This window comes from Strigops habroptila, chromosome 5 (genome assembly GCF_004027225.2).
Source record: "Strigops habroptila isolate Jane chromosome 5, bStrHab1.2.pri, whole genome shotgun sequence".
NCBI lineage: Eukaryota > Metazoa > Chordata > Aves > Psittaciformes > Psittacidae > Strigops > Strigops habroptila.
In genome coordinates this window covers 44160077-44184717 of record NC_044281.2, presented here as the reverse complement: position 1 = coordinate 44184717, position 24641 = coordinate 44160077, and the positions used below count along the sequence as shown (strand labels likewise).

The 24641-nt window shown below is 39.4% G+C and overlaps 1 protein-coding gene across 1 annotated transcript in view; it reads left to right on the top strand.

The window, feature by feature from the left end:
• The window catches only part of KIF5C (kinesin family member 5C), an 89174-nt gene extending 65725 nt beyond the window's left edge, over nucleotides 1-23449 (top strand). The window contains exons 16-26 of the mRNA XM_030488622.2: nucleotides 2364-2552; nucleotides 5034-5151; nucleotides 6276-6352; nucleotides 7698-7807; nucleotides 8622-8723; nucleotides 9330-9390; nucleotides 11891-11962; nucleotides 12727-12831; nucleotides 14780-14996; nucleotides 16006-16119; nucleotides 19687-23449. Of these exons, the coding sequence (XP_030344482.1) occupies nucleotides 2364-2552; nucleotides 5034-5151; nucleotides 6276-6352; nucleotides 7698-7807; nucleotides 8622-8723; nucleotides 9330-9390; nucleotides 11891-11962; nucleotides 12727-12831; nucleotides 14780-14996; nucleotides 16006-16112 (1158 nt within the window). The 3' untranslated portion in view covers nucleotides 16113-16119; nucleotides 19687-23449. The remainder of the gene's footprint in view (nucleotides 1-2363; nucleotides 2553-5033; nucleotides 5152-6275; nucleotides 6353-7697; nucleotides 7808-8621; nucleotides 8724-9329; nucleotides 9391-11890; nucleotides 11963-12726; nucleotides 12832-14779; nucleotides 14997-16005; nucleotides 16120-19686) is intronic.
• The last annotated feature ends 1192 nt before the right edge of the window (nucleotides 23450-24641 follow it).

Here is a 24641-nt window from a genome sequence, read left to right as displayed (position 1 = left end):
AAGTTGGCTATCTTTATTGGTTGCCCCACCCACGTCCTGCAAGATAAAAGTCTTGATGTGGAATACGTGTGATACAGCAGTCCTTCTCCCAGGACACTGCTGTTAAATCCTGGCTAGAACCAGAGTAAAATACTGAAGAGGCCTTTGTCTGGGTCAGAGATGGTCAGTCAGTGTCTGTGCATGCAGTTGCCACTTTTATTCCAAGCTCCATGTTTGCGGCCAGACTAATGCAGCCTATCTGTGTGTTTATGCATTTATTAACGGAGGGAGATGAGTTCCTCCCCAAACTATGCACACATAGCCCTACTCCTTCGTTAGCTGGCATGACCCAGTATTCCCAGACTCTGAAGAATCTTTATTGGTGAGATTTGTCTTTTGTCTGGCTATCTTTTTGTTTGAAGCTTGTCCTAAAACTGTTGTGTAGCTGAAGGTGAACAGTTCCCAAAGCCAGAGGTCTGTACTGACGGCTGTCCAGGGCACCCAAATCAAAACACCTGTACGGAAATTATGGCTTCTGTATTTTGGTGCTTATGACCTTTCAACACTGGCTGGCTTCATCAAAGAGCCCACGCTTCCATGTGTGTTTCTGAACAGAAGATGCTTTAAAATTACTGATTTCCAGCACTGGTAAATTTGTGCTAGATACCACATAAATAGTTGCATGACGGTAAGACCAGCTTAACTTTTGTATATTGACTAATGACCTTTACAGAGGAAAAGTTGCAGAGGATCCTTTTCCTCTGAAGTAAGAAGATAAGAACAGGAGTGAAGGTGGTTGAAGCAACAGAAACCTTGGCACCTGAACATGCCTGGAGATGGAGCAAATTTTGTCCACTTTCACTTTGAAATTTGCTTTCTGTCTGGCTCTTGGGTTTACAGATACGGCAGAGGAGGTGGCTACTCTGTCACACTTCTGTTGTATATGAGCAAAATGCTGAGTCTCACAGAAGATACCTGTATGGTCATTGCTAAATGGCACATCTCTGATGGAAACATTTCATGGCCAGGAACATGTTCCTGGTGATGTTAATGTCATCTTATCTGTCCACTTAAAACCATGTGAAAAAGAGCAATTGCTAAAACTGGATTAAGAAATTAATTTTCAGCATATATGTAAATTCTTTGCAATGCACTTCATTCTCCTGCTTTTAGTTCACAGTTTTTGAGCTATGAACTTTCCTGAATATTCAAACCTAAAACAGAGTATGTGTGGCTGGAGTGTTTTGAGTTGACTCTGAGAGTTGCTGATATCCTGGTAAAGCCTCTTAAATCAACAGATGCTCCAGCCTGCACTTACTGTGGAGGGCACTATCCCTGTCATCTGATGTGGTTATGCAGATGCCAGGATGGAAAGGCCAGACTTTGCTAGATGTTACAGCAACCTCTGGTGGCCGTTGTAGTAGGAACTGTAAGAGGAGGTCTTTGAAACTGGAGGCAGAGGCTATTGGGTACAAATTTTTATAGTAACTAAGATGTCAGCACTTTACAGGACAGCTGTCAGTGTAAATAAGGCCAGATTGAGAAGCTTTTAGAAGAATAATTTCAAATTTGTTGGCAATTAGCATCTTCTCAAAGTGTGTCTAATTTCAGAGCAGACTGAGAGTTTTGGAAGCAGTTGCATTTTTTAGGCCCTTGAGAGAAGATACAGCACGTGCCTCCTTCCCCTTTGCAGTGCTTGGAAAAAGGCGAAAAGCAAATGAAGTTGCTAGCCATATGTTCGCTCAAGGAGAACCTTCACAGCTTGTCACTGGGTTACATGAATTAAGTAGTTGAAGAAAAACCATTAAGAGAAAGACATACAAATAAAAGGCACCATGTTAAAACCAGGGAAGGAAATGATGTATAAATAGAATGATATGCATATTTAGAGATGAGAGCGATTACTTTTCTCTTGCCAGGTGAGATTTCCAGACCCATGTCTGTCTTACAGCTCCTTATTGAAGAAGCACAATCCTTCAAGAGGAAAGTTCTTTAACGAGTACTTTGAAAATGTTTTTCAGCTTTTAGCAGTTTGAAAAAAGGAAAATTTCCTGTGCTGGTGACATGCGGAGGTTTCTCCAAAATATGCTCTTGCCATGATGGCGAGCTTGATTACTTCAGATGTTGAACCACTAAACTGATGAAGCATGCTGTGAGCGTGAGCCTTAATTTCTCACTTTTGAGGCTTATCAGTGAAGATAGTAAGGAACAGTGGTTTAACATGTTTAAAGGTGACCTGAAGGTCTGTGGGTACTCCTTGAGGGTGCTGTGCTTTCACAGAAACTTCCTAGCTCTAGACAAGAGTTTCACAGCAGGAAGACTGCTTTGGGTTGACTTACCTCTAAGAATCACACCTTCAAGACTGCAATCTTCTCTGTGTTTAGTTAGCAGATGTGAATGGGGTGATTGAGGAGGAGTTCACCATGGCACGGCTTTACATCAGCAAGATGAAGTCTGAGGTGAAGTCTCTGGTGAACCGCAGCAAGCAGTTGGAGAGTGCCCAGATAGACTCCAACAGGAAGATGAATGCCAGCGAGAGGGAGCTTGCAGCTTGCCAGCTCCTCATTTCACAAGTACGTTTGTTCCTTCCTTGTCCCTTTGCAGCAAAGTTTGATGACTTTCTCAGCCTCCTTCCTCAAGAAATATGTGTGCCAAGAGTGAGAAATGAGACTTCAGGGAGCAGAGTGGTATTTCTCTTGTCTGTTTTGTTGGGTTTTTCTCTCTTCTCCTATTCCTCCCCCTCAATGTTTTTCAGCACATTCTGTGGCAAAATCATGTTCTGCTGTAGATCTCAAAATGTGTTCTATGGCATAATGCTGAAAATCCAGCTTGAGTGATTTCCTCAGCATGAATTTGTATCTTATACCTTCACTTAAAAACAGCCTGAGAAAGGAAGCAGTGATTGGTTCACTATCAAAACATTTGGAGATCCTCCCGTATCTGGTCTATTAGAATGCTACCAAAATAACTAGGTAGCAATATATAAAATAATATGTTATGGAAAACATTACTATATAAAATAGAAATCCAAATGGTAGGAGGGCTTCACAGAGGGTGGCAGTTACAAATAGTGATGCTTTCTGCAGCCTGCTGCATGAGAGGGGGCCAGCTGTTTCGACATGCTCAATTGCTTTGGACATGTGAAGAGGAGAAAACAATACAGTTTACTGTATTTCATTTGCTACCAGTTACTCTGAGAAAACCTGGAGCAAGGATAGCCTCTTGTCCTGCAGCAGAATGTCTTTATTAAGTTCTACCTAAAAAGCTGTAGCTGGAAGCATGCTTCTTAGTATAAAAGGAGGCTAGAGCCCTGAGGGTGTTGGCTGTCCAAAAATGTTAAGTAAAAAATACACTTTTCATCCTGTCTTAAAGTAGACTCTGGGCTGGCATGGCCACTGAAAGAAGTCATCCTGCCAACCTGTGCTGCTCACTTTCCTTAGGAACTCGCATTAGTAACACAGATTAAGGCTTGACTTGCAAATCAGTTGTTTACGTGCTTCTGTTGGCAGGAGAGGAGCAAGAACACAGAGCTGGAAATAAAGGTCTCAGCAGCAGGCAGTGGGACAGCCTCTTTCAGCCCTGGTGCTGTCTTAAACTGACCCAGTGAAGGAATGAGTGGAAGGCAGCCCAGGTGCCTCTGTGGGGTTGGTGTTTGTGTGCTTACACTATAGTCACTCAAATCACAGAGGACTTCAGTGCTCAGAGCTTGTCATAGGCATGACCTAACTGTTGTCCTCAGTACCTATTTACAGACAGGAGACTGGAGGTTTAGGATTTGAGAGATAATTATTCAAGTACTGCATGCTCACATGGTGAGGGAACCAAGCAGAAATACTCTTCAGCAGGTGATCACCTTGTCTTGGCATTTTGGAGGTTCTGCATCTAAGTGCATACTGAGGTCTGTCTGTGTTTAAAACTGAGAAGAAGCCAAGTGGTGTTATCAAAATCTTTTTAATGGGCAAATGCACATTATCTATAAAGCCAACAAGGAAAGGAAAGGTTCAAAAGAAAGGAAAAGAAAGGAAATAAAAGCTGCAAGACAGCTCAGGAAGAGCTTAGAGAGATCAAGCTTGGCAAGCCTCAGTCCTGAGGCCTTGCAAGCTCAGTCCAAAGCTGGCGGCCTGTTACTACCAATGGCAATGCCATATCACAGGATTACGCAGATACGGTGTTTAGCTGATTCATAAAATGGTGCATCACCGCTGTGTGCCATACCAACAGTCTCTATTTTGGGGCCAGAACATTTGGAGCTAAACTGGGAGTTGGACAAATTTCTTGTCAGATTTTGGAATCTATTGGAGGACCTCCTGCCCAAAGCATGCAAATCAGGCATGCGCCCTTCCTTTCCTGGAGACCGTGATGCCAGGAGGGTCTGAATGAACTATTTTAGTTCCTGCTAGGGATTGCCCCTCTGTAAGTCCGATCTTCACAGTAGCACCAAACCAGAGGTCTCGACTCCTCTCTGCCAAAGTGAACGACATCTGCTTAAGTGGCCTTATTAATAGGATGTAATAATTCACAGATGACTTAAGTTTAGCCCCAGATTGGAAAATTTTAATTCAATTTTTGGAGTTTTTACTATGTTCTCCACTGTTTTCTATTTAAACATAAGCCTTTCTAGTACAAAAGGATGTTAGGAAGAAACAAATTGTCGGGATGGCTGGGGCAAGTCAATCTCAGCTTCTGCAGGTCGAAGCGTCCAGAAGCCACCTCAAAAGCCTGGTGTTCAGCTGGTTTTAGTAAACTACTGCTGTTTGTTTAACACCAAGTCATGAGCTTCCCATGGTGTTTCCCATGATGTTTCCCATGATGTTTTGGAATTACGACCTGGGCTGTTCAGTATATGTCTTGTGCTACTGAGTGTGACCTTTAAAAATGCAATCTGTTTTGGTTCTGTTAGCTCTTTCTCAGATCTTTTGCAGTGTTTTCTCCTAGTCATCAGCTCTGGATATGGAGCGCTTTCTCTTTTTCCTCTCTTATGTAGGACAGTACCTTAATTCCTAGGTAACAAGTGTGGTATTTGCATCTCATGGCTATTCCCCTTGTCTTTAAAGCATGAAGCAAAGATCAAGTCCCTTACAGACTACATGCAAAATATGGAGCAGAAGAGAAGGCAGCTGGAAGAGTCACAGGACTCTCTCAATGAAGAACTTGCCAAGTTACGTGCTCAAGGTACGACATTTGGTCTTGTGGTCATCATTTCTTTTAGATCTTAAAAAATTCAGTATTGGCTAAGGTATCATAATTGCAGTAGTTCTACAACATTTTATTGTCTATTTAGTATTTTGTGGTGAAGACAAAATTATGATTCAGAATATCTAACACACACATTGCACTTCCTTGTAGTAAATTACACTTCAGATAAAACCAGAATTATCCCTTTCAGCCTAGTCCATTCACAAAATACAGAAAAACTTAATTTCACAGAAGAATCAAAAACTTAATAACAAGAGCTTCACCTTCAATGATGTGAGAAATTTAAAAACAAAACCAAAAAATCCTCAAACGCAACTAAATACTTTAGTCAGACAGAACCAATCAATCTTGCTAAGTCTCTATTCTCTAAAATTCTCAGTTATCCATCTAATTTCAGTTGACCTTCTGGCAAATGCCTTCCCTGTTCAAAAGCAAGCTGCTTCACTTAGGGTCAAGTAAAACTGTCTTTCCTAGCTCTTATGTAGGATCCAGTTGACTTTATTTTAAGAAATGCTGTTTTTTCCCCTTCTGATTTAATGTGGAAAATGTGTATTAAAAGCAGTTCTTGTGGCATTGCTAAGCTCCTGGTTTATGTAAAATTACAATATGACCTTGTAGCCTTAACGTTTTTCTGGATTTCTGCACAAGGGATCTTCTCTGACTCCAGAAGCAGCAGGTGGTGACAAGACTTTCTTACTTTTTAACATCTACATTTTTAGAATAGAATTTTTATTCTATCTCCTGATCTTCCTACTGCACTCATAAGAAATTACCTGGTTCTAGAGGCACCATTTCCCAGCAGAAAGTGAAAAAGGCAAGGGGGGGATTGCAATAAGTGGGCTTATAAGGAGACAAGAGTAGGTTGGAAAGGTTTTGGGTGGGTTGAAAAAACTGTAGCTTGTTAGTAAAGGAGAAGGGGATTTGGGCAATATGGCCACAGCTTGGGTACTGCAAACCATGACTGTGATCCTTCAAAGCTGTCTGCCCTGATCCCCCTGCCAAAAGAGGAACTCTTTACTTTGTGGGTTTTTTTAAATGGCTCAACATAGCATGTCCTGGAACTGTGCAGTTAATTCTCAACTGTTTTCAACTTTAAACAGAAAAGATGCATGAAGTCAGTTTCAAGGATAAGGAGAAAGAACATCTGACCCGGCTTCAGGATGCAGAGGAGATGAAGGTAGTATGGCATGCTGCAATTTCAGAGGGCATTTCTCAGTGAGATTGTTCATTAAGCTGATAATTAGAGTGTAATTTTGTCTTCCTGTACACGTTGCGTGCTTTTAGAAAACACTTCCAGCTTCTGTCAGAACTGGCAGCCTCAGTTAGAAAACTTGACCTTATGTAACTTCACAATGTGAAATCAGAGAACTTGCTAGTATTGAGGTTGTTGACCAGATGATGGAAAAAAGCAAGTCATAGTGTGAACATCTTAGGAGGTGAGTGCATCAGTTTCTAAGCTGAGCCAGTTCCAAAGGGTAGAGAGGTTCAGTGGACTTGTGTTTGCTGAATTGGAGGCGCCTGGGTTCCTTAGATCACACGAACGAAGAACCAAATTGTAATACCCAGTATACTGCATACATAGTTGAGAACAGTTTTGTTTTATAGGATTAAAAAATTATATTGATTCACTTCTATGTTACTCTAATTTTTTGCCAGAGGAAGTCTGCTGAAAGTCAATTTGATAAGTAGCAAATCAGGCTACTGAGGTTAATATAATTCAGGTACTAAAAAATTTGATTAAAAAAAGAGGCCACTTTCCTAAACAATTTGGCAAGAATTCTAACTATCTCCTAGAAATAATAATGAAATATAAACCTGTTTTCTGGTATCTTCTTCTTCCTTTGGAATGCAATGAAACGTTAATCAGTAATGTGTGATTTGTGTTTCTAATGGGGTTCCAAATTGAAGGAAAAATATAATTTTACAAGGATAATGATAAAGGTTTGTCAGCTGTAGAACTTTCACCTCTATTATAAAACGTTAAAGTTAGTAAGAGTTGTACAGTTATTCCTTACAGTTGGAAGAAAAAAGGCAAATCTTCTATCAGCAATCTAAAGAGAAGCATTGAATTTTTCTTACTACTTGAGATATATTTATTCATAGAATTTAAATAACAGGGCTGTGGTTAAACAATTATCAGAAAGGGGGAAAGTGGGATGAGTTTTACTTCTATCACAGGTATAGCTGTACACATATTTACTTGCTGAATAAACACATGAAATAGAGGACTGGTAAAAACTGTCATTCTTGGCACTTGATATAAGACCCTGGCATGCATAGGGTAGGTTTTTTCAAGAAAATGAGTAGAAATTGGTGTACATCTGTTGCTAAAAACTGTCTGAATTAAATTCTTGGATGAGTAGATATACAGTTTTGAGATATATCAGGCAGGTTCCTGAATTAACCTGATTTGATAAGCCTCACTCAAATCCAGAAAGATAGGTTGATTCAGCTGACATGGAAGCTTAGCTTTGATACTTGATTTCTGTTTCATGTATGGCTCTGGATTTTGTACTCTGCAGAAGGCACTGGAGCAGCAGATGGAGAGTCACAGGGAAGCCCACCAGAAGCAGCTGTCCAGGCTGAGGGATGAAATTGAAGAGAAGCAGAAAATAATTGATGAAATCAGAGAGTATGTTCACTTGCTTTATTGCTTTTTCTTTTCCTGTCCTGTCCTGTGATACTGTAGGGATGTTTTGGGGTTGGTTTTGTTAGTTTTAACAGATGTTTCTATATTTCAGTGTCTTACAGAAAGTAGCGTCAACATTCATTCAACAGACAACTCTCTAATTATTTTGCATTATTTTAGTAACTATAGTGCCTGTTTTTTTATTGTGGAGCTTTAATAAGTCCATAAAATTATGGAGAGAAAAACAGAAAGAATAGTGTAGGTAAGAGAAGCCTTGAAGAAAACAGATTTTAAAATATAAAGGTTTTGAGGTCCTCTTATAAGAACAAGTCCTGCCCCAGACTTTGAGAGTCTGGGTGACCCAAATATGTATCATTTTCACACCCTTAACATTTCTTCCTGACACAGCAATGTAACTCTGTTATTCAGATACTCCAGCACTTGAAAAACAGAGTTCTTTGCTCCTGTAGTCTTCTTTTTGTCAGTGTTCATAAAATCTAGGTAATCTTAATGTGTAGTGTACCTTCTTTCATCGTATTTATTGTGTGGCCAAAGACTAATAATAAGGAAATGAGAAACATGAGGAAGCAGGACAGAAAGATGGCAAGAACAGTTTGTGTCCTTTATGATAAAGGAAGCAAGCCACTGAATTTAATTCTCCAATATTTTTAAATATTATTCTTCAGATTCTTTATGCCGAATTTCTTTCAATTTTTTTCCTTCCTCTATCTAAACCCATTTTTTAAATGTAGATTTACCCATGTTTGTTTATGAGGTTCACGACTGAGCTGTACTGACTTCTTCTTTTGTGTTCTAGTATGAATCAGAAGCTTCAATTGGAACAAGAGAAACTGAGTGCTGATTATGATAAATTAAAAACTGAGGACCAGGAAAGGGAAATGAAACTGGAAAAGCTCATGTAAGTCAACAGTTTTCTCATCTGGTGTCCTTGAATATTGTATCTCTTGATGTGTCCATGGGAGATGTGCTAGAAAGAGGCATTTGTGTTGAAATATTCACACTGAAATTATCATTTCAGTAACAAAGCCAACATGCCATGGTAATAAATGATTACCAACTACTCCATATTTTTATATCATAGGCTTTTCAATAGTAGGTTTTATACTTGCCAAAAAGATTTTTTTTAGAGCTCTTATTTTATGAAGCATCGTAGCAATCCCTCATTCCTTAATGCACAGCAAAAACAAGTAAGAAAGAAGTTGTGAAGTGGGCTTTTGGGGTTTTGTTTTTGAAGTAATAAATTGCATGCTGGAGTAAAAGCCTTTCCTGGAAATGAGAGAGAAAAATTTCATGCGTGGACACAAAAAATGGAGATGGTGGCTCAGTCATTCCGTGTGAGAAAGATGCATATTTGGGACAGTCAAAAGCATAATTACAGATGCAAATGGATGTACAGTTTGCTTACATCTGCAGATGTTCTACTCAAACTGAGTGTTGATTGATTCTTTTCTGTTTATATAACTTCAACATTTTTTATTTGTATTCAATGTTGTGATCTTTCTAGACTGCTTAATGATAAAAGGGAACAAGCAAGAGAAGATCTTAAGGGGCTGGAGGAAACAGTGGTATGTCTTAATTACACTTTATTGAGCTTTTTTCCCCCTAGGTCTTCATCACTGATGTATTAAGGGAGGTGATTCTGTCCCTCTACTATGATCTGGTGAGACCCCACCTGGAGTACTGCATCCAGCTCTGGAGTCCTCAGTACAGGAAAGATACAGACATGTTGGAGAGGGTCCAGAGGAGGGCCACAAAAATGATCAGAGGGATGGAGCACCTCTCCTGTGAGGGAAGGCTGAGAGAGTTGAGGATGTTTAGCCTGGAGAACAGAAGACTCTGGGGAGACCTTATTGCATCCTTTCAGTACTTAAAAGGGGTACTTAAGTACTTCAGTACTTAAAGATGGGGAGAGACTTTTTTTAGCAGGGCCTGTTGTGATAGGAAAAGGGGTAATGGTTTTAAACTAAAAGAGGGGAGATTCAGACTGGACATAAGGAAGAAATTCTTTACAGTGAGGATGGTAAAATACTGGCACATGTTGCCCAGAGAGGTGGTGGATCCGCCATTCCTGGAGGCATTCAAGGCCAGGCTGGATGTGGTTCTGGGCAACCTGATCTAGTTGAAGATGTCCCTGCTCGTTGCAGAAGGGTTGGACTAGATGACCTTTGAAGGTCCCTTCCAACCCAAACTGTTCTATGATTCTGTGATTACTGAACACTTTTATCTGTGCCTGAGGAAATGACCAATTTATGTCATAATAGGCTAAATCTGTGCATTTCACCAAATTGTTAAATAAAATTTTAAAATTTAAGATTAAATACTATTATTGTTTCCTCCTGTGAATAAGCCACCACTGATAAGTCTACTGGTACTCTTTGTTTTGCTGTCCTTTTCATCCAAATCACTTGAAGTAACCAGCGTACTGAATAGTGTAGCTACAACTAGGTGATACATACCTGCCTCTAACTTGACCAGTGTAACACCTCACTGAGAAATACGATACTGTGCATGCAATCTTAACAATGCAGTCTGTGACCAATGACTTCAGTCCTGAAGCTGTTGCTTCACAGTTTTGTTGGAAGCTACATTTCAACTTATAAAATATGCAAGCTTTCTCAAACATCTCAGAAGCTGGTCAAAACCATAGCTGGTTGAGGAACATCATACAGCGATTTTTGCTAGTGTTAACATGGTTATTAGCTCAAACCAAGCATTTTCTCCTCTATGTGAGGCTTTAAAAATCAAGCTTGTAGTGGCCTCAAGATCAGTTGAAGCTCATCACTGAAGCTAAACTATTCAGGTCCTTTCAGCTTTGGCTCCTGATGGCTCCCCCAGACATAAGCCTCGTTAAAATAAACTCATGCGACAGACAGATTTAACCAGCCTTTGTGATACAAACTGTACTCATCAGATACTTAGAGAGCTTCAACATAGACTTGATTTGCCCTGTACATTGAATGAGTAAGGCAGCTGGAAATCAGAATTAGGCAGTATGATACCATCAGCTTTCAGAAACCCAGACGGTATTTTTTAAATTTTTGAATGAACTATTTTACTTTAAAATTTTATTCACTTTGTTAGAGTTTTAACTGAGCAGGAATAAAAAATCAAGTATAATGAATTACAGGAGAACGTGAGCCATCAAAGGCCAAGCAGTGGCTCATACCTGCCCATTGGTATGGGGAGACATCAGGCTCCATAGGCACTGGGTGGTGTTTGGATGGTGACTTTGAGAAGGAAGGGATGAAGAACAGTCTTGGTGGGACTGTTCACTGTGCTGGGCTGGTGAGAAATCAAAAGAAGGAGGCCTGTGGGAGGAGGTTACAGGGTGCAGGTCTTCTTTGGCAGCTCCTCAAATGGGAGCTCCTGGGGAGGTCTCTGCTCTGCAGCTGTGTTTGAGTTACAAGGATGAGAATCACATCACCCGTACATAAATAGACTGTGGTTGTAATGTACAGTTCCTAGCAGTCCATGAAGGAAGCTTCTCCTTTTTGGTTGCTAGTCAGTTTTGCCTTTTGAGAGATAAAGCTTGTTGTCATGGTAGAGCTTATAGAGCAATTTATTTGAATTCCAGTCTGTGAGTGGATAAGCATAAAATGGGACAGTTAAGGTTGTTCTTACCAACTTCGGAAAGACAGTTCCTTTCATGATGGCTTTGGTGCAGTATGGGGTTGGAGTGAACAGCCTATCCACATAGTTTCCTTCCCTGCACATGGATTAGTGCTTCCCTCCTGCTGTGAGTAGGGGCAGGGTTTCCAAACTAGATTATGTTGCTGAGTCTGAGAAGTTGGTGCATGTGAAAAAAAGAAACTTGGAAAGCCTGGGTTTTTGCCATAAACTTAAAAAGCACTTAAACATCTTCAGGGCACTTAAACATCCTAAGTGCCTGTGAGTAAGCATTCAGAGCAGGCCAATGCATTTGCTAGATAATGAATCCAGAGCTCTTTTACCTATTATTGACTCAAATCTGAGGAGAATTTCTACACCAGGCTACCTACTATCTACTATAACTATGTCTTAAAAAGGTTTATGCCTTTTTTTTTATTACTATTATTTTGGTCCCAGGCAAGAGAACTTCAGACTCTTCACAACCTACGCAAACTGTTTGTCCAAGATCTTACCACCCGCGTTAAAAAAGTAAGACTATACTCTTTTAAACCAAAGTCTTAGCTTTTTTGTAGTATTCTTGTGATTTGCTGGAAGCTTTTAGTGTGTGTTGTTATAAACAAGGATATTGTCTTTTTCAGTAATAGTGAGTAGTAAGATTAAAATTGTTGTGATGTTTATTAGCTTTTATTTGGTCCTAATTTGGTAAGGACAAGTCCTGGTGGTTAAGTGAAATGAACCAATACAATTCAGCTCAGTTACAAAATTCTCAAAGCTGATATTAATGGTTACCAGAAATTATTTAATGTATGTTGCACTAACTTACACTACCCTGAATGCTGTGGCCATTTCTTTCTATAGGCTTGTGACTAGTCAGCCTTTTCCTGGCAAAATTATTATTTGGCAGAAATTAATGTATTTTTAACTTCTGAAGAAGTCTGAAGCTGCATAAATAGACAAAGGCTTCAAAATGCTTTTCAGTCCTTTAGAGTAGTTTTGGGGAAGAGTTTTTATACTTTCTTTTTAAGGTTGAAAACCCATATTACATAAAAACGTCTCCCAGGAGAAGAAAAAAAAAGAGGGAAAATGGGGTTTCTTCACTTTCCTATTCAGGATCCCCCAGTAATTGTTCAGTAAGAATTTATTTTTTGTGTAGTGGGGAATGTGGCTCTTAAATATCAAATGAACAGGTAAAATAAATTCTCTTTAATTTGGGGCTCTGGAGGACTTTTCTGCCTTTGGGAAGCTTGAAGTCACAAAAGACTTGAGCTTCCTCTTGGTTTCTTCCTGTGCAGAGTGTTGAACTCGATAGTGATGATGGAGGTGGAAGTGCTGCGCAGAAGCAGAAAATTTCCTTTCTTGAGAACAACCTGGAACAGCTTACAAAGGTTCACAAACAGGTAGGGGCTCTGCATCCTTCCTGCCCTCTCTCCTTCCTCCCCACCACCCCCCCCCCCCCCCCCCCCCCCCCCAATACACTTTTTTCTATTTAAAGGGGTAGTTTTTGAAGGTACATGTACTGGTTGAGGAAATGGTACCTACAGTTCTCAACTAAAATTCTTGGCATTAGAAGTTGGCATTAGACCTGCTCTTCCCACTACTTGTACTTCTTATGAATGTGTTAAATACTTATTTTTTTCTGTGAAAATAGGCTCTAGCAGTTTTGGCAAGACTAATTGTCACTGTATTGGTGTAATGCATAAACAACAGAATAAAGTGTTTGTTATCACCTTGTGTGCTGGTTAGTAGCTGGATTGTGTATCCCCAGTTTTGACTCCTGGTCTAAAGCTGTTCGGGTGCAGAGCACAAAATAGTAAAGATGATTTTGATTTCTTTTTTTAATAGTGACAAAACATTCTTGAGAGCAGTTTTCTGAAACGGTTATCAGTGACACACAGTGCTCTCCAAGATTTGCTTTATTTATTCCTGTGGAGGTGCTAAAAAAGCAAGCAGTGCAGGACTGTGACAAGTGTCCACTAAGGTTCAGTATTTTGAAATTCCCAGGGAACAGATGGTTTAAAGACCTAGTTTCTAAATGTGGAAATCGGGACATCTTAGGAGTGTTTTTCCTTTTACTGTTCTGCCTTTTTTGCACTCAGTTCACGCATCTGCTGGGTTTTCAGATACGTATTTTTATAGTTCTCATTAGCGTATATTTACTCAAAACCAACTAGGAGTCCACATCTTGTAATAAATTTAGAGGGAAAAGTGACATTGGACTTGACCTGAACGTGATATCATCTTGCTGCTATTTCATATTATAACTGTTCTGTAGAACAAGAGTTCAGCACTTGCAGAAAAAACACATTGTGACAATTAGGTTTTGCTGGATTTTTTTTTTAGCTTGGTTTATGTTGTTCTTCTGGCACTAAGCCCGGACCAGCAGGTGTAAAACATTTTGATTGTCAAACAATGTGTGAATGTTAGTACGTGCTGTTGCTTTTACTATATTATTAATGTGGTAGTTAAACCACGTTCTTCCCTTCACTCCAGACAAGTGAGAATAACTCCTTTGGAACGGTTTTCTGTTGACTTCTGGTAGTGGTATAATCTGTTCAGTAAGAAATGTACTAGATTTTCTAACTGTTTGCATCACGTTTTTATCAAAAAAAAAAAAAAATCAATTCTCTCTCTTGGCTGTTGTTGCATGTAAAGTTAGATCTTACTCTGATAATTGATAGACATTGCTCAGGTTCGTATTTAATTGAGGAAGTCCATTAATTCAGAGTTGCATATAATCACATTTATAAGTACAGGCCTTAAAGTCATTTCTTAGCAATGTTTGAGGCATCAAAGTTTCCAATTTTCTCAACTGCTTGAATAGGGAACAAGTAGGTAAGAATGCCATAACCACTGGAGACGATAAATTTTTCATGATACCCAGTGTTGTCTGTAAGACCTATGTAAGCATTACTGTTTTGAACTAATGAGGTGGTCAAGTATTTGTGAAATGCTGGATATTTCCATATTCTGAAGAAACATAGACTTTCTGCTGCAGTTGCTCTTAACGTCTAGAAAAGCAGGTGTGGTAGTAGAGTGCCCTGCAGTAGCAGAGTTTGTCCTGGTGCCTTCACCCTTCGCAATCAGATCTGTGAAATTCTGTTGAATGGAATAAACTCATTTGTTCTTTTATCTTTCTGGCATATTTAATATCCTACCTCAGCTAGACAAATGAACTGCATGATTAAAAATAAATCTTGCTTCAACGTAAGCTTTTTACAGTTGTTTCTGGAAGAAACCTGTTTCATTCACAGTGTACAAGGTGTGAAGAGGAATCTGTGTATTTTCTGTCTCTCCTTGTAAGGTAACCTTTCCCACAGGATATTTTTGAAACTTCTCTCCTTGCAGTTGGTACGTGATAATGCAGATCTTCGTTGTGAGCTTCCTAAGCTGGAAAAACGACTTAGAGCTACGGCAGAGAGAGTTAAGGCCCTGGAGAGCGCACTGAAGGAGGCCAAGGAGAATGCCATGCGAGACCGCAAGCGGTACCAGCAGGAGGTAGATCGCATTAAGGAAGCTGTGAGAGCCAAAAACATGGCACGGAGAGCACACTCTGCTCAAATTGGTAAGGACATTGAGCTAAAGGGTTAGTGGTTGCTCACATACTTCATGGTTGGTCTGTTTACTCATGTTTAAATAGAAAGAGCTTTGAAAACAGCAGTCCAGGGCACACCACAGGATCTGCTGCTCCTCTGTTGCACAGGAATCTTCAAAGACTTCACTTTTTAATAGAATCTGCCCCACCTAAGGTTTAAAACGTCTCTGCTATTTAACTCAGTAAATAAATGGCATAATGGGTCTTACGTGCCCTTCTAGTGACCTGAAAACTTGTCTCTTTAAATTAGTCTCTCACTTTCTTCCTCCTCCCCCACACACTCTCCTTCTGCTTTCATTCTTTCCTTGCCTTTTGGGACCTTGTCCCTTCCTCTCTTTTTCCCTGATTACTCCTCCTTGTGATTTAATTTAGTTCTTGAAGAGGCAAATAACTTCCTATATAATTCAGACGCTCAATACATCTCTGTGGTGCAATCTGAATGCATGCATACAATCAAATGGTGTTTAAGATGGGGCAGTTTTTTAAGTGATTTTTTCAGAATCACTGAAGTAGAAGGATAATGTTTTGGATCGTGATGCTAATACTGGTGTCTTAAAACCTGAAAAAGAATTAAGCAGCTCACAGTATTTCCTGCTGTATGCTGCCTTTTGTGGAAAGCCATTGACAGCTTTGTCTCAGCATCTTCTGGAATGATATAAATAGTCAAATTGGACATAGAAGGTACCTCACTGACCACCAAGTAGGTCCTGACTTCTCTCTGCTGTATAGACAATCCATAATCTTTGCAGAGACAAGGGCATGCACGGGATGGCTAAATGGCCCTGCTACAAGCAGAACATGGATGTATGTGTTGTTGGCCAAGGTAAAGGAATGCTGTGTTTCACAGAGTTAGATTACGGACTACTCTGCCAAGCACAGCTCCTTGCTTTGAAACAATGGGGTTTGTACTAGAGGACAGGTAGAAAACCTTCTATGACAGCTAAATGTCTTGTTTGGTTTCCTACTTTTTACTCTGCAGCCAAGCCCATCCGCCCTGGTCATTACCCGGCGTCTTCTCCAACGGCTGTCCATGCCATCCGCGGGGGAGGAATGTCAAACTCCACCTACTATCACAACACCAAATAGACAAGAAGTAAGACCACAGTAACTTACCTGTTCTTTCTCTAATCACCTAGTTTTCTTATATTTCAGTCTTGCTTTTAGAAGACCCACAATATTTTTTTTCTAGTTGTAGTACGAGTTGTTTGCTGATAGTTTAACTGTGCAAATTAATAATCTTAGTAAGGAGTGCCTTGTTAGAATGCTTTGCATGCTGGTGATGAGGGTTTTTATTTTAATGACTTATCACTTCAAAGTTTCTTAGAAAATGCTCTGGTAATCTCTACTGAAATTCACACAGAGGCATGAAACTCATGTAGTAAAAATAGAGTTCCAGAGGTTCCTTCTGCCAATATAATTTTCTGCTTTCTGCAACATGAATATGTTGCTGTGCTGTGATATTCCAGCCTGGGCAAGGGGTACAGCTGCCATGAGTGGCAGCACCACAGAGCTCTCCAAATTTGAGTCCCACAATTTGGCAGACTTTTGTTTCTTTCACTTTGCACTTATTCAGCTCTCTTCAGAAAAAAAATATAAATATTTTACTTTAATTGCAAGGGCTTGAGGGTTTCTCCTAAGCAAAAATCTCATCCTGGAAAGATTAGCAGCATATTCCCGTGAGACTGTTTCATGTACCCTCCCCATTCCGTTTACTTCTTTAAATGCTGCTTACTTGTGAGGTCTTTTGCATCTGCTATTATTTTAGATGACAACTTTATGTAATAGACATACTGAGAGTTGGAAGGTAGTGAGTGGCTGTGAAAAGCAGCCAGTGGACTGCTAAATTGTCCTAAGTTTGGGGTTTTTTTCCTCCTTGAGGACTGATTCTGTTTTATGACTCTCTTCTGATAGTATGTGGTTTCCTTTAGGCACTTAGCATTCCTGGGTGGTTTTTTCCTTTTTCTATTTTTTTTTTTTTTTTTTTGAGAATGTTTCATGTCATGCATGCATGCAAACCATCCATCACATCACACTCAAGCTGTTATTGTGTTGTGCAGACTGTTTCTGTTCATTGTGTTTTCCATGAGCCCTGTAGCTGCAAGCAACATATTTTCACTGTGGATGAATTAGGGCAAGTCTTTGCTGAGTGTTTTTGTGCATTAGTTCATTCTGAACTGAAATTGGCTTTTCCATCTCACAAGTGACATAGCCTCTGCCTATCTGCTTCACTTCATTCCCACCTTTGTGAAAGAGCAAAGGGAAAAGAGTGTTTTACAGAGGCATGTAAAATATTTCCAAACATATAACAGCTGCTCTGTGGGGAAAAAGCTGCTACCTGCCTAAACTGGGTGGGCCTTTAATACACCATCTGCTGCGAAATTAAATGTCAGACTCAAACAGGCCCCACATCAGGTATAGGCATATGTCAAGTGAACAAGTGCAGATTAATAAAAGGTATTTTAACAAATAAATACACTTAAAACTAGGTGGGTGTATAACAAGATAGGGCTTTAGAAGTCAATAATAAGTAATCAGAAGGCATAGAATCTCTCTCAAATGTGTTAGATGCTGAGGTTTAGATTTGAGAGCAGTCCACGGTGAGCAGATTCAGGCCATGCTTGGAACATGTTGCAGAGAAGTTCATGGGCAATAGGAGTAAGCAAAAAAAGAAGACGGAAGATCTTGGAAGAAACTGGGTAAACTTATGGATTTCTGGTTTCTGAAAAAGATTAAAAAAGAATATCTGAAAACCAAAAGGAAGCCCTGCAGGTTGGAATGAAGCCATTTAAAAAGTGTGTATGTGTGGGTTTTCCTCTTAATTGACAGTAGTGCTCCCCTATGGCTTTTATAGGTCTAGTTTCCTTATTGCTCAAGATTCAGTCTAATGCCCGGCTGTATTAGCTATTACATATTATATGTAAGGCAACAATTTGAAATGTTATGGAAGTTGGACTCGATTGCCATTACAGGTCCTTCCAAGTCAAGATATCCTATGATTCTCTTCTGTGATTACTACTCCAGAGAACCATATTTTCGACCTCATAATTGGTATTCAAAATCTGTCAAGTTCTAGATTTATTTTTTGGTTTTTTTTTTTAATCTAGAAAGATGTCTTCAAAATATAGTAAACTAAGGCTGGGTAGTGACTAAAGAAGGTTAGTCCTCATCAGTTTTGGTCCTTCAGTGTAGAAGATTATTGGCAAATTGCAAATATTTGGCTGCTAAATGATTTTGGGAGTATCAGAGTACTCTGAAATCTGAGCTCGTTGGATGAAAGCCCAGGGGACTGAGTAAGAGTGTTAGTAAAGGCACTACTGCTTCAGAGAAAATTTTATATAGATTATTTCCATAATATCACTGAGCCATTTCTAAGCTCTGTAGAACTACATCGTGCTTTTGAATGGTGCAGTCCTACGCAGCTAGAATTAGATCACAACTTACTTTTATATTCCTTTAACAACAGTGAAATAAAGGTGGAGTTTCTATAGAAATATTTGCTGTCAAGTAACATCTCTGTTTCTGGAATGAGAACTTTATTCCAGGATGAGGTGAAATTTATCTTACATTCATTCAATATTCACAGTACAGATAACACAGATAATAGACACTTACTGCTGTTAGACTGGTCAGGGATTATGATTTATTAACCCATTAACCCATATTTGGTAAAATTTCTTCTGCAGAGCTGGGCAAGCCTGCGAGACTAATCAGGACAAAGTTCAGACTTCCCCCAGTTTGGGCCACGTTGCCCAGCTGCAGTGTGCATGATATAAGGAGATTATTTGTACCCCAGAAAGCATAGCATCTGATGAATAACAGCAGCATATGGAAGAGAAATGTGGGTGTTAATAAAATGTAATCCTGAACTGCAAATTGCTGGTAGCTGGCCTAAACAGGAGACTTAAGAAGTCAAGGAGCATCTGCAAATCTCTACAAGATAATTCCTCGCCCTGTCTACATTGCAGAGGTTATCGAAAACATGCATATATGTTATATAAAATTATACAGTGTATTTTTATAATATATTATTGGTATATTAGCTATAAAATAATATATTTCTGTAAACACTTTTTTTTTATATATATGTGTGTGTATATACACACAAGGAAAGCACCTCTCGGTTGGGAGACATATAGAACGTTGTTTTGGATTTGTATTTTTTCATGCCTTCATTTTATCGTAAGTTTTCAAACTCAACTGCAATTACTTTCTTTACTTGTTTTATAAGATATGCACACATCTGCTCTTCAGCACAGCCAAGTGTCAGCCAGTGGAGAGAAAAACCCTATTAAAAGAACAGAGAGAGAAGAGCAAAAAAAAGTTAGACCTTTAGATAGTGTTTATGCAGGACATAACACGGTGCGAGACAAAGAATGAATTTCATCAAGAGAATTATGACTGTGCCAATTTGTGGGTTGGAAACTTTAAAGCTAAATCTGACAAAATTCCTCTCCAAGGCTTAGTAACCAAGACCCTAATTTCATAAATTGTTAAAACTGTGCTTTACGTGACTCGTTTCATCACTGTTATGGTGGCTCTTGGGTTGCTGTGCATCACATTTCTGTGAAGTGTAGGTATAGGTGAGTTGCCGTGTTGCATGTCTGCTTTCTAGTCTCAAAATCCACTAATCATCATTACCTTTATTTCTCTCTTTCAACAGGTGAATTCCACTTAGCATGTTAAGGACTGTCATTAAGTCACTAGTTTCTTTTTCTCCCCTCTTCAACCCGATCCATGTCCTGTTCATCCTGCGCTTCCTACAACCATCTGCACTGCACTGGTCCCAGGTATTTTGAGCTTCATAGGATCTACACGTGTACAGAAGTGTCCAGCTCAACTCTTCTACAAATACTTGTACAATGTATTTAACATAACCATCTAAGTAATGATAGGAAGTCTGCCACTCAGAATCTCTCACTGACTGCGTTTGACCCCTTGGCGCTTGTTAGGTTGGGGCTTCTACACTCAGATAGATGCTTTTTCAAAGTCCTCTGTTGCATCAGTAAATCCTGACTTTTGGCATCAAAGAATTAATTATTCAAAGACCAAGTGCCATCAAAGGCAGGTGATTGTGCTGTCATGACTGATTTACTGTATAATATACATATTATTTTATATTTTTAGGGGATGAAAATGTGCTGCTATATGATTTAATTTTACCGCTTACATTTTCAGAAGTAAATTTCCCCAAAGAAACATTTGTAATATCCTGATAAAATCTCTGGACTGTATAAAATAACCTTTATTGCAGTACCTGGTAAAGATCAAATGGGATGCAGAGAAATCTGTTAGTATAGATCTAGGTTTTGAAGTTTGGTAGTTACATGAGTATATCTGTGTGACCTATCTTGTAATTAAGATCTGATCTGCTTGTAGTTCTCCCTATGGTGGTGGGGTTTCCTGGAGTGTAATGGCTAGCCATGTGTTTGTAAGCATTGTTCTCTATGAAATTTTGAAGGCTTTCAGAATGCTGTGGAAATCTTGTCTTGGAAAAGCAGACAAGCATCCCCCTACCCCCCCTTTCCCCTTCCCACATGCCTTCAGCAAGCCCCGATCTGTTCACACCAGAATTCAGATACTGGTGAGTGAACGGTCCCCTACCAGAACAGATGCTACCTTAAAGAAACAAAAAAATATAAATGTCCCACAAACCCCAGACCCTACCTTAAAAAAATTATTGAGAGAGAGTCCAAAAGGAGGTGAGAGTTTTATGCTCAAGCTGTCCTTTGCAGACCAAATTTTGGAATACTTTTGTTAGGAAGTGAAGAGCAGATTGCAAGAGGAAAAGTATGTCCTTCTAAGTTACCACATGCAAGTGGTCCTGGTGATGGTACTCTCATTCTCACAGAGATGAGGATGAGACTGCTTGCCTTTCATGGATCTCTTTCATGCCAGTAAAGAGTCTCCATCTTCTCAGCAAGGGGGCACTGGAATCGTTCTGGGAAGGTTCTGCTGGCAGGCAGAAGCTCCTGCTCCTCCTCCCTGCCTACCACTTCTGTGCCACACACACCTGTCCTCCTGGTTCAGATGTGGGTAGTATGCACCACTACGTCCTAACAAAGCGTGGAGTCCTGGAAAGTCATGGCCGAGCATAGCCCTCTAGTCTTTATTTGCAGAGGTTTGCTCTTATTTATTTTTTTTTCTAATTTCTGAATGTGTTTGTTAGTAGACGTAGAACTTAGTTAATGTAGAGCCTTTTGAAAGATTGTGAATTGACTTTAGATATTTTTTTTCTACTGAAATTATTTAGGTTGTTGCAAAGTAAGTTGGACTTAATTTAACTTTTTTTTTTTCTAATGTTGCACTATTTTGAGGAGCGTTTTGCTAAAAATATTTAATGAAGTTGCAAACTTGCATGTATTTATTTTGTATTTTCCAAAGTTTTATATTTTCTTTATGTGCATGTGCACTGCCAGGAAAATGAACTGTGAACTTGCCGTATGCAATCTTCAATAAAATCACTAATTCAGAACTACTCTGTGCTATCTTATCAGCTATTCAGAGCTGAAATTTCTACTATGAACTAACAATCCTCTTGTTTTGCTTCTAAAACGGTTGTCTGGGAGAAGATACCAAACTGAATTGCTGTCAAAGATTTGTATTGTAGTAAAACTTTTGTTCTGTCTTGAATTCAAAGTTCAGTATGGAAGTATATTGTAGATGCAGCATTAGCTTAAAAAAAATGTATTAAGCTCCTGCCACCATCACTGTTAGTTATGTACAGCAGTTTAGACAGCTTTCTTCAGCTTGAGTAATAAGTTAGCTTTGACATCTCTTAATTGTGCTAGTGCTGATCAGCCAGTCAGTTCATCTAGCTAAAATAATGTAAGTTTCTCCAAGTTAACTTTTACATCAAGACTGTAGGAGGACTTTCTATAACTGAAATGCTGAGAAGATGTCTTAGGCTAAAGTTCTCAAAAAGAAATACAGAAGATATTTACTCGATTGGAAATTATTAGTTGTCAATTGAACTTCCTCTGCTTATATATAGATTCTTGGTTTGTAAGCCTATTTTAATTAGGCAACTTAAGTTTGTATTGCATATTGTATATTCAACTTTTGTACCATTTTTAAGTCTTACGCATTTTATATAGAGAAATGAAAATCACATCTCTGCTGAGATCAAAACCTGTCTCTTGCGATTTCCACTACTTGATGCTATCTGACTTTCTTTGCTATTTGAATGTTGTGTTATATTTTCTAGGCTGATTTTAAAGTTGTGTTTGTATAGCGCAAATCAAATTTCACATCTAAGATGTCATGCATGGGATAAATTTTGGTGGCAATACCATTCATGAATGGAAAACGTACTTCAGATAGAACTAAAGTGCACATTGTTCTTTTTGCTAGTAATTAAGTGTATTTCCTGCTCACTTGAGCTTCTCTTAATGATATGTTCAAATATCTTGTGTTTATGTTCAAATAGCTTGTGTTTGTCCTTGAGTTCGCATTTCATCAACTTGCCTTCTCTAAAACAAGGAAAGTTTTAAACCTGGAAAGATCTTGGCTGATGCATTTTTAAGTTTGTACTTAACTCAGCAAGGGTGAGAGTGGATTATCCTGAATATATTGAAAATTAAAAAATAAGTCACAGTAAAACTTTACTACAATAGTTTCTGCCTACAGAACCTTAAGAATAACTTTTATATTTCATTTTATAAAGCCTAATGGACAAAGATACACATTTGCCTGAAAAATTTATAACTAAGGCTTAGAAATAATCAAAATAAAATATTGTAAGCTGAGCATTGTCTTATTTGAATAAATGGTGCTGAAGGTCCAAAAGGAAAAGGCCTGAAAAGATTTCCATTACTGGAGGAGAAAGATCTTGTGTAAACACGAATGAAGTACATGTCGATTGGAAATGGAAGGGGAAAAAAACCAAATTGGCAGGATAATCTTAATCTACCCTTGCTTTGATTTCCATCTTCACTGTGCCTGTTTGAACTGCAAAAGTGCACTGGACAACACCCGCTGTGCAGGATGGAACACTGATCCACCCATTCCTCTCTCGCTCTCACAGTATGGTCCATTGAAACACTTTTTGTTGTGGGAGAACCACGGGGGTTGAGGCATTCTGTAAATTATACTGTCTAGTTTGTAAAGTGTGTAATGTGTACTGCAGATGTGTATTCTCTGGGCTCTATGTATCTTTACAGTAGTGTTCAATTTAGGAAAAAAATAAATTGTGGACACGTTTTGCTGGTAACAAGGGGAAATTTTTTGCCATTGCATCAAATGATGCTGAAATATATTAAACTCTTGATAGCAGACCCTAACCCTCCTTCCCCCATCCCATGGAGATAAGTCTTTTATCTTCGTTCTAAAATTCTATCATCTCGGATGGATGGATACACTGGCAGACTGCATGATGTATCATTCGAAAACCGCTACAGTGGAAAATAAAACTGAACTAAACTTTGCGGTGTGCGTGTTGTGTGACACGTTACGTACAGCATCTCTGTTTCAGGGGCACTTTGCCTGTGCTTGTGACACGTAGGAGTGACCCATTCACTGGAACTGTGCTTGAGAGTGTGCTGGAGCCCACATCTGAGGCCGCTGTCTGGATTTTAGCTTTTCCTCTAAGTCTGTAGCAAATAATGAGAAGACTTGGATGACTCACTGGGAAATGAACACAGGATTATTTTTATTTGTTTTGATAAATAATTGCATCTTCTCTACTACCTCTCCATGGAAATATTCTTTCTTGCTACTCTTTTTCAGTAGCCTGGAGGATGGCGGAGAGATTCGTCTACTTCCCCTCTGCATGCATTTCCGTTTTACAGGGATGATACACTCACTTTATATACAGTGTAATGGAGTAAAAGTTCCTGTGTCCTTGCCACCTCCCTTAAGTCAGACACAGGAGCTTTATGAACAGCTTATTTTCGGTAATTATTACTCTGAGTGTTTCTCAATTCTGTTGTTAACTTTTTTACTCAGGAATGCAAATCTCTGGCACTCCAGAATTTCTGTAGAAATCAACTGGTTTTGCTGCTGAGTGGATTCGTGATGAGGATTGTGTGGGTTTGCATTGGTAGTTCAGGTGTGCTCACGCTGCTTTCACTTGGGGCCTGCCAGACACCCAGAAGCACAGGAAGCCCCTTGCAGCCAGGCTCTGGCGGTGCTCTTCCTGGAGATGGGGGGCCAATGGTCAGTGGGGCAAGTGCGGGTCTGCAAGACCTAGGTAAAATGCCACTGAGCAGCTAAGCATTTAGATGCACTAACTTACACAGATACACTAATATAATCATGCTGATCAAAATAGTACGTTTACTAGGACAGACCACTGTCCTAGCAGGCGTAGAAGCTAAGTCTACTTGGAGTCTACTCCAAATCAGAATGAACTTCTGAGTGCTCTACTTTCAGTGCATAGAAGGCACCTCTTCATCATGCTCTCTGAGAAGCTACTGCCTGCGGGATGAAGAGCTTTGGCTCCATCAGGAAGAGGCTTTCCAGTTTGGATGGTTTATATTAGGGAGAGCAGGGAGTCTCAAGCATTCCCCACTAGTCCTGCAGAGGAAGGCAAATGCTGCATGGTGCTATGCTACAGCCCTTCTTCCATGAGTCAAAAAGATGCACTCTTTAAGATCTCTTAGATAAAGCTTGTGCCTG